A 14,608-nucleotide genomic window follows, 5' to 3' on the forward strand; every position below is an offset into this window, starting at 1 on the left:
AATGAGTTTTCACTTTCTGAAATGAAAAAGAAATAATCCTTTATCATGCTGGTTTCATGCAGGACAGCACTGGCATGAAGCTATGGAAGAAACGCTGGTTCGTGCTTTCTGATCTTTGCCTCTTTTATTATAGAGGTGAGTTTACTACCACAAACTATAGAATATATGTGAAGCATCAGATACTCTTTCGAAGAAAAAAATTAGAAATCTTTTTACTATTTTATTATCAACAAACTGATATCAAGAAACTCTTGATATGTGTGATATGTGTGTGTTAGTCACTCAGTCATGTCCAACTCTTTGTGACCCCATGGACTGTAGCACACCAGACTTCTCTGGTGAGAGTCCTTGGGATTCTCCAGGCAAGAATACTGGAGTGGGTTGTCATTCCTTTCTCCAATTGACGTATGTAATTTGAAGTAAATAAGGTGGGACAGAAGGCAATATAGTGCTTCAAACTGAATGGTCTTAGTTTTGGTCTGGTTTTTGTAATCTGTTTCTGCTAACCTGATTTGTTTATATGAAGAGCATGTGAGTGTTCACTCTATAATGTTATCCTTGAATTCAGTGCCTAATAGATAAGAAAACATTAATTTGATGGGATTCTTTTTGTATGTCAATTTTGTCACATCTAGCCATTGGTCCACTAGACACCCCATTCTCCCCAGCAAATGATTTTAGAGCATTAGAGACTACTATGATGTATTAGCAAATAAGAAAAATAGCAAAGAATTTATTTATTATGATCCCTTCCAGTACCCCCTCTCTGTCTCTGTCTCTCTCTCTCTCTTTCTCTCACACACACACACTTTTCTTTTGAACAATGGCAACCCCCTTGAAATGAGAAAGTTGCAAAAGGGATTAATAGCCTACAGATTAGGCTATTAATGTTGATGGAGAAGAAATAAAGGTATTATTAAAAGCAGTCTTCATTTATATCTCTCTCTCACTTAATGTTTTTGTAGGCTTTAATAAGTTGTTGATTAACGCAGAGTCAGAGTCCAGAGAAGTCTCTGTTCAGGTGCCATGTGGCTACGTTAGTGTCCCCAGAGTTGGTGTCAAACAGTGCAAGGGATGCATATGCCGTGTGGCCCTAGAAATCTGCTTCAGCTACAGTGTAAAATCATGAATCTGGACAGTCAGCCCTTCTTCCGTACTTTAGAATCTGGTTGGAATCAGTCAGTATATAGTTACCAATTTACAAACCACAAAATACAGTAGGATTTTAGAGCCTATTAGCAGTTTTTAAATTTACTTTGTGATTGTCCCCCCAAAAAAGGTGGGACAGAATTCTGTGGTCACCTATCAAAGCAACATATGCAAATTGACCTTCAAAATTTGAAATTACTAGAATTGTATTCATCTTTTTTTTCCCCTCACTGAATACCGAGGTTGAGAAATACTGCTGAGTCAGAATTAACCAAACCTATAAAATTTCATGTTTGGCGTAGAGATATTGGTTGGGCTGCAATTGTGGTATTATCTTTAGTTAAGTGCAAGACTTAAAATTTTCTTTAAAGGTTTTCCCAGTCTTTCAGAAAGTCAGTGTTTGTAACTCATACATTATTCCTAAGCTTATAATTTGTACTTTTCTTTCTTTTTTTCAGTATGTTTTATAGACTAAATTTAGAACTTTAAGAACAAGAAAATGCTGCTTCTCACATAAAAAATTTCTTAATGTTAATTTGCAACAGAAAGAACACTAAATTCTTTGCCATTTGATATTATTATTGCTTATGGAAGTATCCTTGCTACTCATCACTTTTATTAAAATAAAATAACTTTTAATGTAATTTGAAAAAAATAAAGGTGAATTCCAAAGCCATTTTGAGTATGAGATTCCATATTATTTTTAAACATATGTGTGTTACATTCAATACATCTATTAATTATAGTGCAGTTTCCCTAGACAGGAGGAATATGAAAAAGAAGAAAATATAGAAAAGAAAGAAATATCACTTCACTCACCTCTTGTTCTTCAGATGGTTGGAAAGAAGCATATGATACTACACTTTTGCTACTTTATCAACAGGAAATGTTAGATTTTGAATGAAAACTCAGATTTTAGTGAAAAGATCCTAATAACTTGCAATTTTTAGACTGTTAACCATTTGCTAAGCACATAACATTATGACCTACTGCATCTCTTCCTCACAGCCAGCTGAACGTGAAAGTGTTAGTCACTCAGTTGTGTGCAACTCTTTGTGACCCCGTGGATAGTAGCCCTCAAGGCTCCTCTGTCTGTGGAATTCTCCAGGCAAGAATACTGGAGTGCACAGCTGTTCCCTGCTCTAGGGGATCTTCCCAACACAGCCACCTGATAAGGTGGCAGATCTTATTCTGCACAGTCACACAGGAGGAAACTAAGGGCAGCGAGGTCCAGTAGCTGACCTGAGGTCTCCCCTAGCAAGTCTCAGGAGCCAGGATTTGCACCCAGGCACTTGTCCTAACCACAAGTTTCTGCCCCACCCAAATCTAATCTTCTCTTTTTTTTCTTGGCCACACCATGGGGCTTGTAGGGTCTTAGTTCCCTGACCAGGGATCAAACTCTGGGCCCGGAGCAGTGAAAGCACAGAGTCCTAACCATTACACCGCTAGAAAATTCCTAATCTCGTCTTCCCTCGTGCATTGAATATAGCAGCCCCATTCATTTCTTCTCTATCTGTCCAAGCATCTAATACTCTAACATTGAGAGTGTGCTGTCAGAAATTTTTAACAGATCAGTCTGTGTTTTACAGATATGGAAAATAATACAGTGAGAGAATAAGAGCGTTGCTGCTTTTTTTTTTTTTTTACAATAGAATAGCATCCAATACCAGATGGAAGCCCAGGTTCTCACTGTTCTTTACAGAACACCGGGCATTTTGTGAACACTGTGATAAAGCACGGAAATTGCTCTGTTCTGTAGTCAGTCTATTGATGAAACTTAACATGGGATATAATTCACTCAGCAAATATTTATTGAGCAAGACCTAGTTCATTCCAGGTATTATTAAAATAGCAGTGAAAGAAAGCTTCCATAAAGCTTGCAATCTCCAGAGGTCAGGGAGACAGTGGATCCACTCAGATAAATAAACAAGACCACGGTTAAGTGCTTTTAGGAGAAGAAGGTCATGATACAAAAGAAGGTCATGGGGCAGGAGCCTGTTTGGATCAGTACTCTGAGCAGACGGTTTAGGTACCAAGATACCAGTGACAAGGAGGAGCCAGAGTGAAGCAGAGTATCCCAGACAGGAGGGACAGTAGTTCAAAGGCCTTGTGGTAGAAAAGTGTTGGGCATATTGAAGGAGCAGGAAGAAAGCAGTAACCCAAGCTCTAGGGTTAGCACTAGGGAAAGAGATAGATGGAAGAAGTGGATGTAGGATCCATGTAGGATGCTATTGGAGTTTAGATTCTGCCCAAAATGCCACAAGGAAGCGACAGTATATTTTTAGTCACAAGAGGAATGTGCTTTAATTTACATTTTTGAAAAGCTCACTCAAGCTGCTGTTGAAGAGAAAGTGAAAGTCTCTTAGTTGTGTCCGACTCTTTGCAGTCCCATGAACTATACAGTCCATGGAATTTTCCAGGCCAGAATAGTAGAGTGGATAGCCATTTCCCTTCTCAAGGGGATCTTCCCAACCCAGGGATCAAACCCAGGTCTCCTGCATTTCAGGCAGATTCTTTACCAGCTGAGCCACAAAAGAAGCCAAAGGATACTGGAGTGGGTAGTTTATCCCTTCTCCGGGGGATCTTGCCGACCGAGGAATTGAACCAGGGTCTCCTTCATTGCAGGCAGATTCTTTACCAACTGAGCTATCAGGGAAGCCCCAAGCTGCTGTTAGGAAATAGGTTATAAAGTAGAAGGAAGGAAACATTGTGTAGAAATGATGGTGGCTTCAGAGTAGGGTGGTAGCCAGCAGTGAGCTCTTTTGATGCACCAGACATCTTAATAGGTGGTAAGATGCAGAAATTAACAATATAGACTCCTCTCCTTATGGAGCTCACAGATTAGCTGAAGGAGTCTGAGAAAGAATGTTGTAGTATTCAGTTGTGTTGATGACTGTTGACCAGGCCTGTACAAGGAAGGGGTCAGGAAAGGTTGATCTAGAGACAAATGACTTGCTTAGTACATACACAGCATGAGTGAGCATGGCATATTTGTAAAATAACACACAGAGCTTAAGGAGTAAAGGTACCTGAAAACCTAGCAAGAGGAAAGGCTAAAAAGTAGATCAAGGCATAAAAGACATTTGTTTGTCATTCTAGTAAATTTAAACTCCTGTATTAAACACGAAACTGTAATTGTATGTATGTCTTATGTTGTTCTCAAACTTCTTTGAAGCAGAAGAAACGGTGGGTCTAAAATGTCCTTTGAATCCACTAAGGTGTTGGGATTCTTATGGCTCCTGTCCCAGGTTGTGTTCCTGAGGAAGCAAGCCTTGAGATGGAGATCAGTGTGCAAGAGGCTTACTAGGGAGTGGTCTTGGTATCAGGACCTGGGGCTGGGGAGGAAGGGAAGTAGGACAGGGCAGAAGGAGGAGTTAGGCTTCCCTGCAGTCTGGGAAACACCTGGCTGACCCCCAGTCCCCGACAAGGAGTTCATTCTTTCTACAAACATCAAGTACCTTCCCTTGGCTTGACCAGAGTACAAAGCCCTCTGTGTGATTGAAACTAAGACAGTTACCTAGGTAGAGAACTAAAAAAAATGCCTTGATTAAGAACATTTAGGGCTTCCCTGGTGGCTCAGATGGTAGAAAAATCTGCCTGCACTGCAAGAGACCTGGGTTCAGTCTCTGGGTGGAGAAGATCCCCTGGAGAAGGGAACAGCTGCCCACTTCAGTATCCGTACCTGGAGAATACCATGGACAGTGGAGCCTGGTGCGCTGTAGTCCTTGGGTCTGCAAAGAGTCAGACACAGCTGGGAGACTAACACTTTCACTTTCAAGAACATATAAGTAATGTAGCATATGACTTTGGATAGTCATTTGATGAAGATTTTATATGCCTTCAGTTTTATATAATAATAATGGCAGTTGTTACTGAACTTGTAGCATGGGCTGAGTGCCTCATTGCAGTCATTATGTCTGTTAACTCATTTAACCCTCACAGCATGTTCCTTTGTGGCAAGTCCTGTTTTCTTCAGTTTTATGATAGATGACACTGAGATACCCAGCATCCGGTAGCTTGGCAAGATCTTACCGCTACTTAGAATCCAACTGGGAAACAGTCCATGATAATTGGTGAAGTCACTCTATGCTTATTACCTCTGCATATTCTGAAATAACTTTAGGAAAGTCAATTTTCCAGTTATACAACATAGAAAAATTTATTATTTGATAAAAAATGATTTTTTTAATAAAGATGATTTCATGACCTGTTTCTGATTATATGTTTTATATAAACATAAAATTGGATTTAAAATTAGAATGTGACTCATTCTTTTAAGTTGTCATTCTTTATAATTGTTGTCTGCTTTCTGCCCCCCCACCTTTTTCCCTTTCAGAATAAATCTACACTTTTGTTCATTCTGTCTTATATTAGAGAACTAATGAATATAATAAAAGCAAAATTTTGTTCCAGTGTTATGAGAAGAGTTACAGAAATTAACCTCTAATGTGACTTTTTTCTTTTGGAAGTTTCAACATATATTCTAGAAATGAGGGGAAAATAAGTGAAATCCCTTGTTAAGTTTATAATAATAATAATAATAAAAACATGGCAAGCATAATAAAAAGATTTATTTCTAATTTATGATTTTTCTCATTGCTGAGTTCACCAGCCTAATGCATAGCTTTATTAACCTGTCTTACGGGTCTCTAACAATGTACTATATATTTCAAGTTTCATAGACATCTCTGCCCCCAAGCAGCAAGTTAATAATGTGAATCTATACTGTTCGAGAATGAATGTTTTGACATTTTCCTAGGTATATTTTATGTGCTTGCCTTGTAGGTCTGTGATTTATTCTCTTAACTTTATTGTGTATCATAGTGACTGGTAAAAACAACCCTTCAAGGATACATGTTTAAGAAGCATATAATATTTCAAGTATAGTTTAAAAGATATTTTTATGTGTATATATTCATGTATTCAAAAATGTTTGAGCATCTACTATTGTTCTAAGTGTCTTTGTGGAGTTTACATTCTAGTCGGGGAGAGGAAGATGATAAGTAAAAAATAAAACATACAGGGTTTCAGAGGTATTGGGGCACATGTTAAGGGTCATTGTGGTAGAGCTCCAGAAAGAGAAGAGAAGGTTCTGGGACAGATCAGGATGGAAGCACTTCAAAATAAAGCAGTCAAGAAAGGCTTCATTGATAAGACATGGAACAAAGTCTGAAGGTTGTGATGAGAGAGCCATGCCTATCTGGGCTTTAAAATGGTTGCCTGTTTAAATCCTATGGGAAACATGGGTGGATTCATTTTGTAAATTTTCAGTGTCACCATTTACACGCTTATGTAGTTTCAGTGAATCACATGCCAGAGGACTTTGTAGAATGCAGTCTATATGCCAAAGGTTTGCCATTTTTATGTCTAATTGACCTTGTTCTGACATGTGGGCCAAGTTCTGATTTGCTTAAGACAGGGAATTTTGTTGAAAGTAAAGCAGTATATATATACTCCATTATTTAATGTTTTCCCTTAAAACCTTACAATATAATACATGAATGAATTACACAAATTTATATATGAAAGTCTTTTGGTTTTGTCAAAATAAGTTTTGAGAAAATTTATTCTGCTTCATGAGAACACTGGAAATTCTAATCAGATGTTCAATTACCTCTCAGATGAGAAAGAAGAGGGTATTCTGGGAAGCATACTGTTGCCCAGTTTTCAGATAGCTCTGCTTACCTCAGAGGATCACATTAACCGCAAATATGCTTTTAAGGTAAGGACATAGTCATACTTTTTTTTTTCTGAATTTGAATGTTGCATTGGTTAAGAAATGGATATTGACTGTGGATTATCACAAAAAGACATTTTAGTTACAGTCATTTTTAATATTTGAAATATAATAGCGGTCTTAGGGTCGAGGAGAAGAGTGTCCCTTTAATTAGTAAGAAGTACATGCTGAAGTATTAAAGGGCCAGGTGTCTTTCATGCCTCCTTTCAAGTGGTTCTAGATCAGGGGTCCCCAACCCCCGGGCCACAGACATGTTAGGAACCAGGCCACCCAGCCCCACGGTGAGAGGCAGGCAAGCAAGTGAAGCTTCACCTTATTTACAGCCCCTCCCTATTGCTTGTATTACTGCCTGAGCTCCAGCTCCAGTCAGATCAGCAGAGCCATTAGATTCTCATAGGAGCTTGAACCCTTCTGTGAACTGCGCATGCAAGGGATCTAGGTTGCGGGCTCCTTATGAGAATCATCCTGAAACCATCCCTCCCTCGGTTCATGGAATAATTGTCTTCCATGAAACTGGTCCCTGGTGCCAAAAAGGTCAGGGACCACTGTGCTAGATATAGCAAATATGTTAAAATGCTAATAATTGATAGATATAACTGTACTATCCTGGTGATCATTGTATTGTTCTTTAAAAGTTACTGTATATTTGAATTTTTTCATAATAAACTTGGGGATAATGTGTTTTTTAACCTCATACATGTGCACTCATGATTTTAGAGAAGATTTGCAAAGGTGCTCTTAGATCTAAGTACATCATGAATATCATAGTTTTGAGAGCCTATTGAAGATGAAACATTAAATCTATTATTAAATCTAAGCAGACCGGAGCTCGCTTCCCTTAACTAATAATACTCACCCATCTGTGATGTGCTAGTAGAACACCCTCAAATAAGAAGCCCCTTTAATGCTAGTTCAGTTCAGTTCAGTCACTCAGTCATGTCCAACTCTTTGTGACCCCATGAATCGCAGCATGCCAGGCCTCCCTGTCCATCACCAACTCCCGGAGTTCACCCAAACTCATGTCCATCGAGTTGGTGATGCCATCCAGCCATCTCATCCTCTGTCGTCCCCTTCTCCTCTTGCCCCCAGTCCCTCCCAGCATCAGAGTCTTTTCCAGTGAGTCAACTTTTTGCATGAGGTGGCCAAAGTATTGGAGTAGTTTAGTGCTAAGTTGGTTATTTTGTTGCTATTGTTCTCAAAAACTATGCTGCATTCTTTGCTTTATGATGATGGCTGACATAAATTTCGGAAGTCACCTATTTTTTTAAGTCAGTTTTAAATTTAGAACTCTTGAGGGGTTTAATGTAAAAATTTCATTTTAAGAAAAAGAAGAATATAAAGGTAACGTATGCTGTTATTTAACAATGAAAATGTGTGTACCATTATAAAATTGAGTCACTCTGTAATTCCTGTCCACTTTTAAAGAATAGTCAGGACTGCAGCTGAGCTACAATTTTGGCCAGTTAACATGTTGCATTTATAATTACAGAGAAAAGACTGGAAACGGCAGAGTGGTGGGAGGGTTGTGGGTGGCTTCAACCATAAGGTTATATCCGAACAAAGACCACTGGTTATGAAGGCATAAGCTACCCATTTCCGTATGTTACAACAACATTTAATACCAATAAGTCAAAATAATAACTTGTTAAAGTACAATGCCAAACTCTCTGATACTGACAGTTAGTTACTGGGGCACTGGTTTAAATTCTTTTGTTTGCTCATCAACTTAGCAAATGTTTATTGAATTTGTAGTAGACAGGATATTTTGCTCAGGTCTTTGACTCTATATATATATAGATTTTTTTTTAATATCAATAAATATGATGTTAAAATAGCAATAAAAGTGACCGTGTATGAGTATATTGTCTCTGTAATTATTTAGTTTAATTTTGATTGTATTTTATCTGTAACAAGAATGATGATTTCTGTTTTCAAATTCTCTCCTCCACGATGTTGTTTTCTCTGAATTTATGAGCCATGTTTACTACTAAGTCTGTTGGCGTTGATCCTGCTGTTTTCACAGTGGTAAGTAGGAAGTAGAGACAATTGCTGAACAATACTGTGGAACTTAAAAGCTAAATCGGGAACTTTGCCATCATATTCCCATTTGACAGACTGCAAGCTTGGGTGTGGTTTGTTAGTGTCTTGAGCCCTGGCCACAGCTGGAACTTCTGAGTGCCAGCCCAGCATTCCTTCCACTCATCACAGATATGGGCAGTGGGTCTTTATCCATCTCTCCAAAACACCCCTTAGTCTAGTCTAGAGACTCTGGTGGTTTTAATCACTTTAACAGTATATAGCACTTGAGCTGATTCTTTTTTTGTTTTGTGGTTTTTTTTTTTTGAGCTGATTCTTTCTCATGGTTTCCGTATACAATTTTATATCCCTTCCACAGTCAAATGGTATTTGTTGGTTCTGTAAGTTGATTTTCTCAGTGTATTGATTCAATTTATTTACATCTTGATTCTGAAAAAGGTTTCCAAGAAGCTAATTTGACGCTGTAGATAAAGCAGACAGTCAGGATCTCAGAGTAAAGTCTGTTGCTCCAGGTCTTCTCCTTGCATCTCTTTAGACTAACTCTTTTGCCTCATTCTGTGCTGAAATAACTTGTGTTTATTTATCCTTGTCTTTCAGTATCTACTGGGGAGTTGTCACAGGCTTTTTAAAATTTATTTTATTTACTTACTTATTTTTGACTGCACTGGATCTTGGTTTCTATGTGGGCTTTCTCTAGTTGCAGCAAGCAGGGTTTACTTCTAGTTCTGGTGCGTGGGCTTCTCATTATGATGGCTTCTCTTGTTGCAGAGTGTGGGCTCTAGAGCAGTTGTGCTGCATGGGCTTGATTGCCCCCAGGTATGTGGAATCTTGCTAGACCAGGGATTGTCGGGCAAATTCTAATCTATTGTACCACCAGGGAAGTCTGTCTCAGGCATTTTTAAGTGGAAATTAAGAATGGTTCAGGACTTAACTGGTGGTACAGTGGCTAAGAATCTGCCTGCCAATGCAGGGGACATGGGTTCGATCCCTGGTCCAGGAAGATTGCATGTGCCACGAAGCAGCTAAACCCATGCGCCGCTGAAGCTGGTGCACCCTAGAGCCCATGCTCTGCAACAAGAAAAGCCGTTGCAGTGAGAAGTCCCTGCTCGCCACAACTTGAGAAAGCCAGTGTGTAGCAACGAAGACCCAGCACAGCCAAAAAAATAAAAATAATAAATAAATAAACTAGGAGGCAAAAAGAATGTTTCTCCCACCTTGGCCTTTGTTTTCTTTTTAAAAAATTTTTTTATTAAAGTCTAGTTGATTTACAATGTTGTATTAACTGGCCTTGGTTTTCTGCTCAACAGGCAGCTACTGCTGCTGTCCGTCCTCGCCTTGCTGGCCCAGGGCTGAGCCGAGCGCTCAGTCCTTGCACTGGGGAGCTGTCCCTCAGCAGGGCCTCCATGACATTGTTTTCCATCTGCTTCTGTGGGTGGAGGCAGGTTAAACCACTTACTGGTGATATAGGGCTTCTTCCTCAAACCTAGAGCATTTATATTTTACTCTGATACTTGAGAAGAAAACCTAAAGGGCAGTGCCATTTGGGGTCATTTATGAATCTTTTATGTTTGTGTATAGGTGTCTATAATGATTAGCCAAACTGCTTTGAGAGCAGCAACTTTTAAGGGCTGAAGGAATTGCTGCCACAGGAGGGAAATGCAATTAGTGACTTTAGTTGCTGTTTGCTGTGAAACATTCTTGAACAGAGAGATGTGAACTGTAAATAGAAATTGCTTGGGGTGTGTCCATGGAACAGGGATAGTCAGGTGCTTTTTTTCTTAGCTCCTTCTCCTCCTACCTTCCCTTCCTTTAAACTTTTTTTTTTTTTTAAGAAAATGAAAAATGATAAAGATAGGAGAAAAAAATGTAAGATGTGTATATTTTTTCAATATTGAATAGTGTTTTTCTGAAGTCCCTTATTTCTATATCTTTATGTATTGGGTTGGCCAAAAAAGTTCATTCATGTTTTTCCATAACATCGGAAACCCAACATTTGGCCAACTCAGTAAGACAAGTCCACTTTCTTTGAAATTTGATAGTAATGGTCTGTGTAGGGAGCCACTGAACTTTCTTTCTTTCTTTTACTTTTATAGGTGCCATATTTCTATTTAAAACAATCATGTCGTTTTCGATCAGGCTGCCCATCCGAACATGCGGACCTATTATTTCTGCACTGACACAGGAAAGGAAATGGAGTTATGGATGAAAGCCATGTTAGATGCTGCCCTGGTGCAGACAGAACCTGTGAAAAGGTAAAGGCTTGTAGGGAAAGCAGTGGTGATTTCCACTTATATTTATCCCCTGCCTTGCAAATACATCATTATCATAGTACATGTCATTTTAGTAGTCATGATACAGAACCATTTCTTCCCCAGAAAGGAAGGATTAAGTTCATCTTCTATATTAAATCAGTACACCTCTAGTTGGTTTGAGATACCACCTGAATTTTTATCCCACCTTCCCTCTTTATTCATTCTCACCTACCCATGTACTGAGGTGAATCCCAAATCCTAACATTCCAACTGAATGTTCTTTCTTCTTACAGAATTACCTTTAATATCCGGTAAGTACATTTTTAATTGCTATCTTAAAAGTACACAGAACAGTGTTTTTTAAGGTTCTGAATCTTAGAGGAGAATTTATATTCATGAAGTTAATTTCACTGTGTTTTTATATTATGTTGTATGTTTCTCAAGTTTAATCAGTTGAAATAAAAGTTTTTGATATGTTTCATTTCTTTGGTGTTTCCGGGATATTTCTGATTGTTTCATGATGAATGTCTCCAGAAAATAGTTCATCAAGCATCTAGATTATTTCTAAATATATCTACTTCTTAATGAATTCTATCTTCTTTCTTTTAAAACTCCAGGACTTACTTTGGTTATATAAATATGTACTGTTAAAATTGATGTAAGTGTGATTTTTCCCCCCTGCCTTAACATATGAATCATTTTAATATTCAACTATATTAAAAGCTAGTGAGAGGAAATCAGCTTCTAAAATATGTAAATATTAGCTGAATTATGAGCTTGTGGCATTTTTAAAATATATTCCTATATTTTGGACAAAGATCTATGATACAGTTAAATTTTTTTTTGAGTCAACAACAGTTGAGCACATATATAAGGAAGATTGCTAACTTGCATGTCTGGTCTTTTTACTATTTTCTCAGGAAATTAAAGTCTTTTGAGGTGTTGATTAAAAGACTCAAGTTGATGCTGTATAAGTAAATTTATGTTTATCTATTTCAGATCAGTTTAACTAATCACTAGTAATTAGAGCTAGGCAATAGTATGCAGAAAAAAATAAAGAAGGTCCAAGGTTGAACTCTGGGACACCTGTTTATAAGAATAGCTACCTCAAACATAATGCATTTTCTCGATTGAGAGCTAATAATGGGAAAATCTGCTTTTGGAATTCCATGTGTAAAAATGACCTGGATGGACATAAAGATGAGATTATTATGACAGAGAGCTCCAGAAAATTTGTTAGGTGAAAAAAAAAAGAAAATCTTAGGATAAAACTAACTTCAGATAATACTGACTTTCAGGGAATTGTTTAGAATACAGAAATCAATATAGTCATTAAAATATATGATTTCTAGATAAATTTAGTTTCATATATTGCACTTATCCCAGAATTTCAACTTCTATTTTCTTTTCTTGTATTTTCCACTCTAAAAACTAGTCAGTTCAGTTCAGTTGCTCAGTCGTGTCCTACTCTTTGCGACCCCATGCCTCGCAGCACGCCAGGCCTCCCTGTCCATCACCAACTCCCAGAGTTCACTGAGACTCAAGTCCATCGAGTCAGTGATGCCATCCAGCCATCTTATCCTCTGTCGTCCCCTTCTCCTCCTGCCCCCAATCCCTCCCAGCATCAGAGTCTTTTCCAATGAGTCAACTCTTCACATGGGGTGGCCAAAGTACTGGAGTTTCAGCTTTAGCATCATTCCTTCTAAAGAACACACAGGACTGATCTCCTTTAGAATAGACTGATTGGATCTCCTTGCAGTCCAAGGGACTCTCAAGAGTCTTCTCCAACACCACAGTTCAAAAGCATCAATTCTTGAGCACTCAGCCTTCTTCACAGTCCACCTCTCACATCCATACATGACCACTGGAAAAACCATAGCCTTGACTAGACGAACCTTTGTTGGCAAAGTAATGTCTCTGCTTTTGAATATGCTATCTAGGTTGGTCATAACTTTCCTTCCAAGGAGTAAGCGTCTTTTCATTTCATGGATGCAATCACCATCTGCAGTGATTTTGGAGCCCCCCAAAATAAAGTCAGCCACTGTTTCCACTGTTTCCCCATCTGGTCCCATGAAGTGATGGGACCAGATGCCATGATCTTCGTTTTCTGAATGTTGAGCTTTAAGCCTACTTTTTCACTCTCCACTTTCACTTTCATCAAGAGGCTTTTGAGTTCCTCTTCACTTTCTGCCATAAGGGTGGTGTCATCTGCATATCTGAGATTATTGATATTTCTCCCGGCAGTCTTGATTCCAGCTAGTGTTTCTTCCAGCCCAGCGTTTCTCATGATGTACTCTGCATATAAGTTAAATAAGCAGGATGACAATATACAGCCTTGACGTACTCCTTTTCCTATTTGGAACCATTCTGTTGTTACTAATAATTACTCCTAATTTATGCTGATAAAGATGATATTCAATATTGTGTCTTGACTCTGGACAACTATTTGTTGATTATCTGCCCATAGCAATTGTTAGCCAGTTGTGTTGATATAATTTGCCCAATTATCCAGGAATTATTGAATACCACCTATGTGCCCAACCTGGTGTCAGTCACCATCATCCTGTAGAAATTACATCTTCTAAGGACTAGTGGTTCAGTGGCTAGGACTCCATGCTCCCAGTGCAGGAGGCTGGAGTTTGATCCCTGGTCGGGGAACTAAGATCTCACATGCCACAACTAAAGATCCCACATGCTGCAACTAAGACCCAGAGCAGCCAAATAAATTAATTTTAAAAAAGGAAGAAAGAAATTACACCTTTTATTCTATCTCTAGCTCATTTATGAAGTATTTTAACCTATGAACTTCAATGTCATCGTTCCCCAATGGGCAGGCCATTGATGGCATTAAAAAATTCTAAGCATAATATACATTCTCTGAATAATTTTCTGTCTCTCAGCCCATTATGATCATTTTCTGTATTTGCATGTATCTTCTGCAGTAACTTAAATGTTACTTTTTAAAATTAGATCACAGGTTTTACATTATTTATGTTATCTTAATATACATTTTTGAATAAGTTTTGGTTCCATTTAGGGAGAAGTCAGCATGTGTCTTTTTTGATTACATCTCTTAAGTCTTTGGAAAAACTGAGGGAAAAGTCATTGCAGTTGTAATTTAAATTAAGAGCTTTAGGTAGATTAGAGGTAACTTTTTAAAAAGACCTTTTCATATATTTGATACTTAGTGTTTTAAAAAATTCTCACTACTCCTGAAATTAGCTTGGATAAATGTGTTTATAGCATAGATCTTCTCTGACTTCTATCTTCCAAGTGGAAGAAGCTCCATCAGATCAGATCAGATCAGTCGCTCAGTCGTATCCAGTTCTTTGCGACCCCATGAATTGCAGCATGCCAGGCCTCCCTGTCCATCACCATCTCCCGGAGTTCACTGAGACTCACGTCCATCGAGTCAGTGATGCCATCCAGCCAT

At 38.3% G+C, this 14,608-nt stretch overlaps 1 protein-coding gene across 4 annotated transcripts in view; it reads left to right on the forward strand.

The window, feature by feature from the left end:
• Positions 1-14,608, forward strand: part of PLEKHA5 (pleckstrin homology domain containing, family A member 5) — a 260,819-nt gene that overhangs the window by 160,075 nt on the left and 86,136 nt on the right. For all 4 annotated transcript variants that reach the window (XM_010855923.1, XM_010855922.1, XM_010855920.1 and 1 more), the window contains exons 5-7: positions 63-135; positions 6,771-6,871; positions 11,060-11,175. In XM_010855923.1, the coding sequence (XP_010854225.1) occupies positions 63-135; positions 6,771-6,871; positions 11,060-11,175 (290 nt within the window). The remainder of the gene's footprint in view (positions 1-62; positions 136-6,770; positions 6,872-11,059; positions 11,176-14,608) is intronic.

Source organism: Bison bison, unplaced genomic scaffold (assembly GCF_000754665.1).
Source record: "Bison bison bison isolate TAMUID 2011002044 unplaced genomic scaffold, Bison_UMD1.0 scf7180017864370, whole genome shotgun sequence".
Taxonomy (NCBI): Eukaryota; Metazoa; Chordata; class Mammalia; order Artiodactyla; family Bovidae; genus Bison; species Bison bison.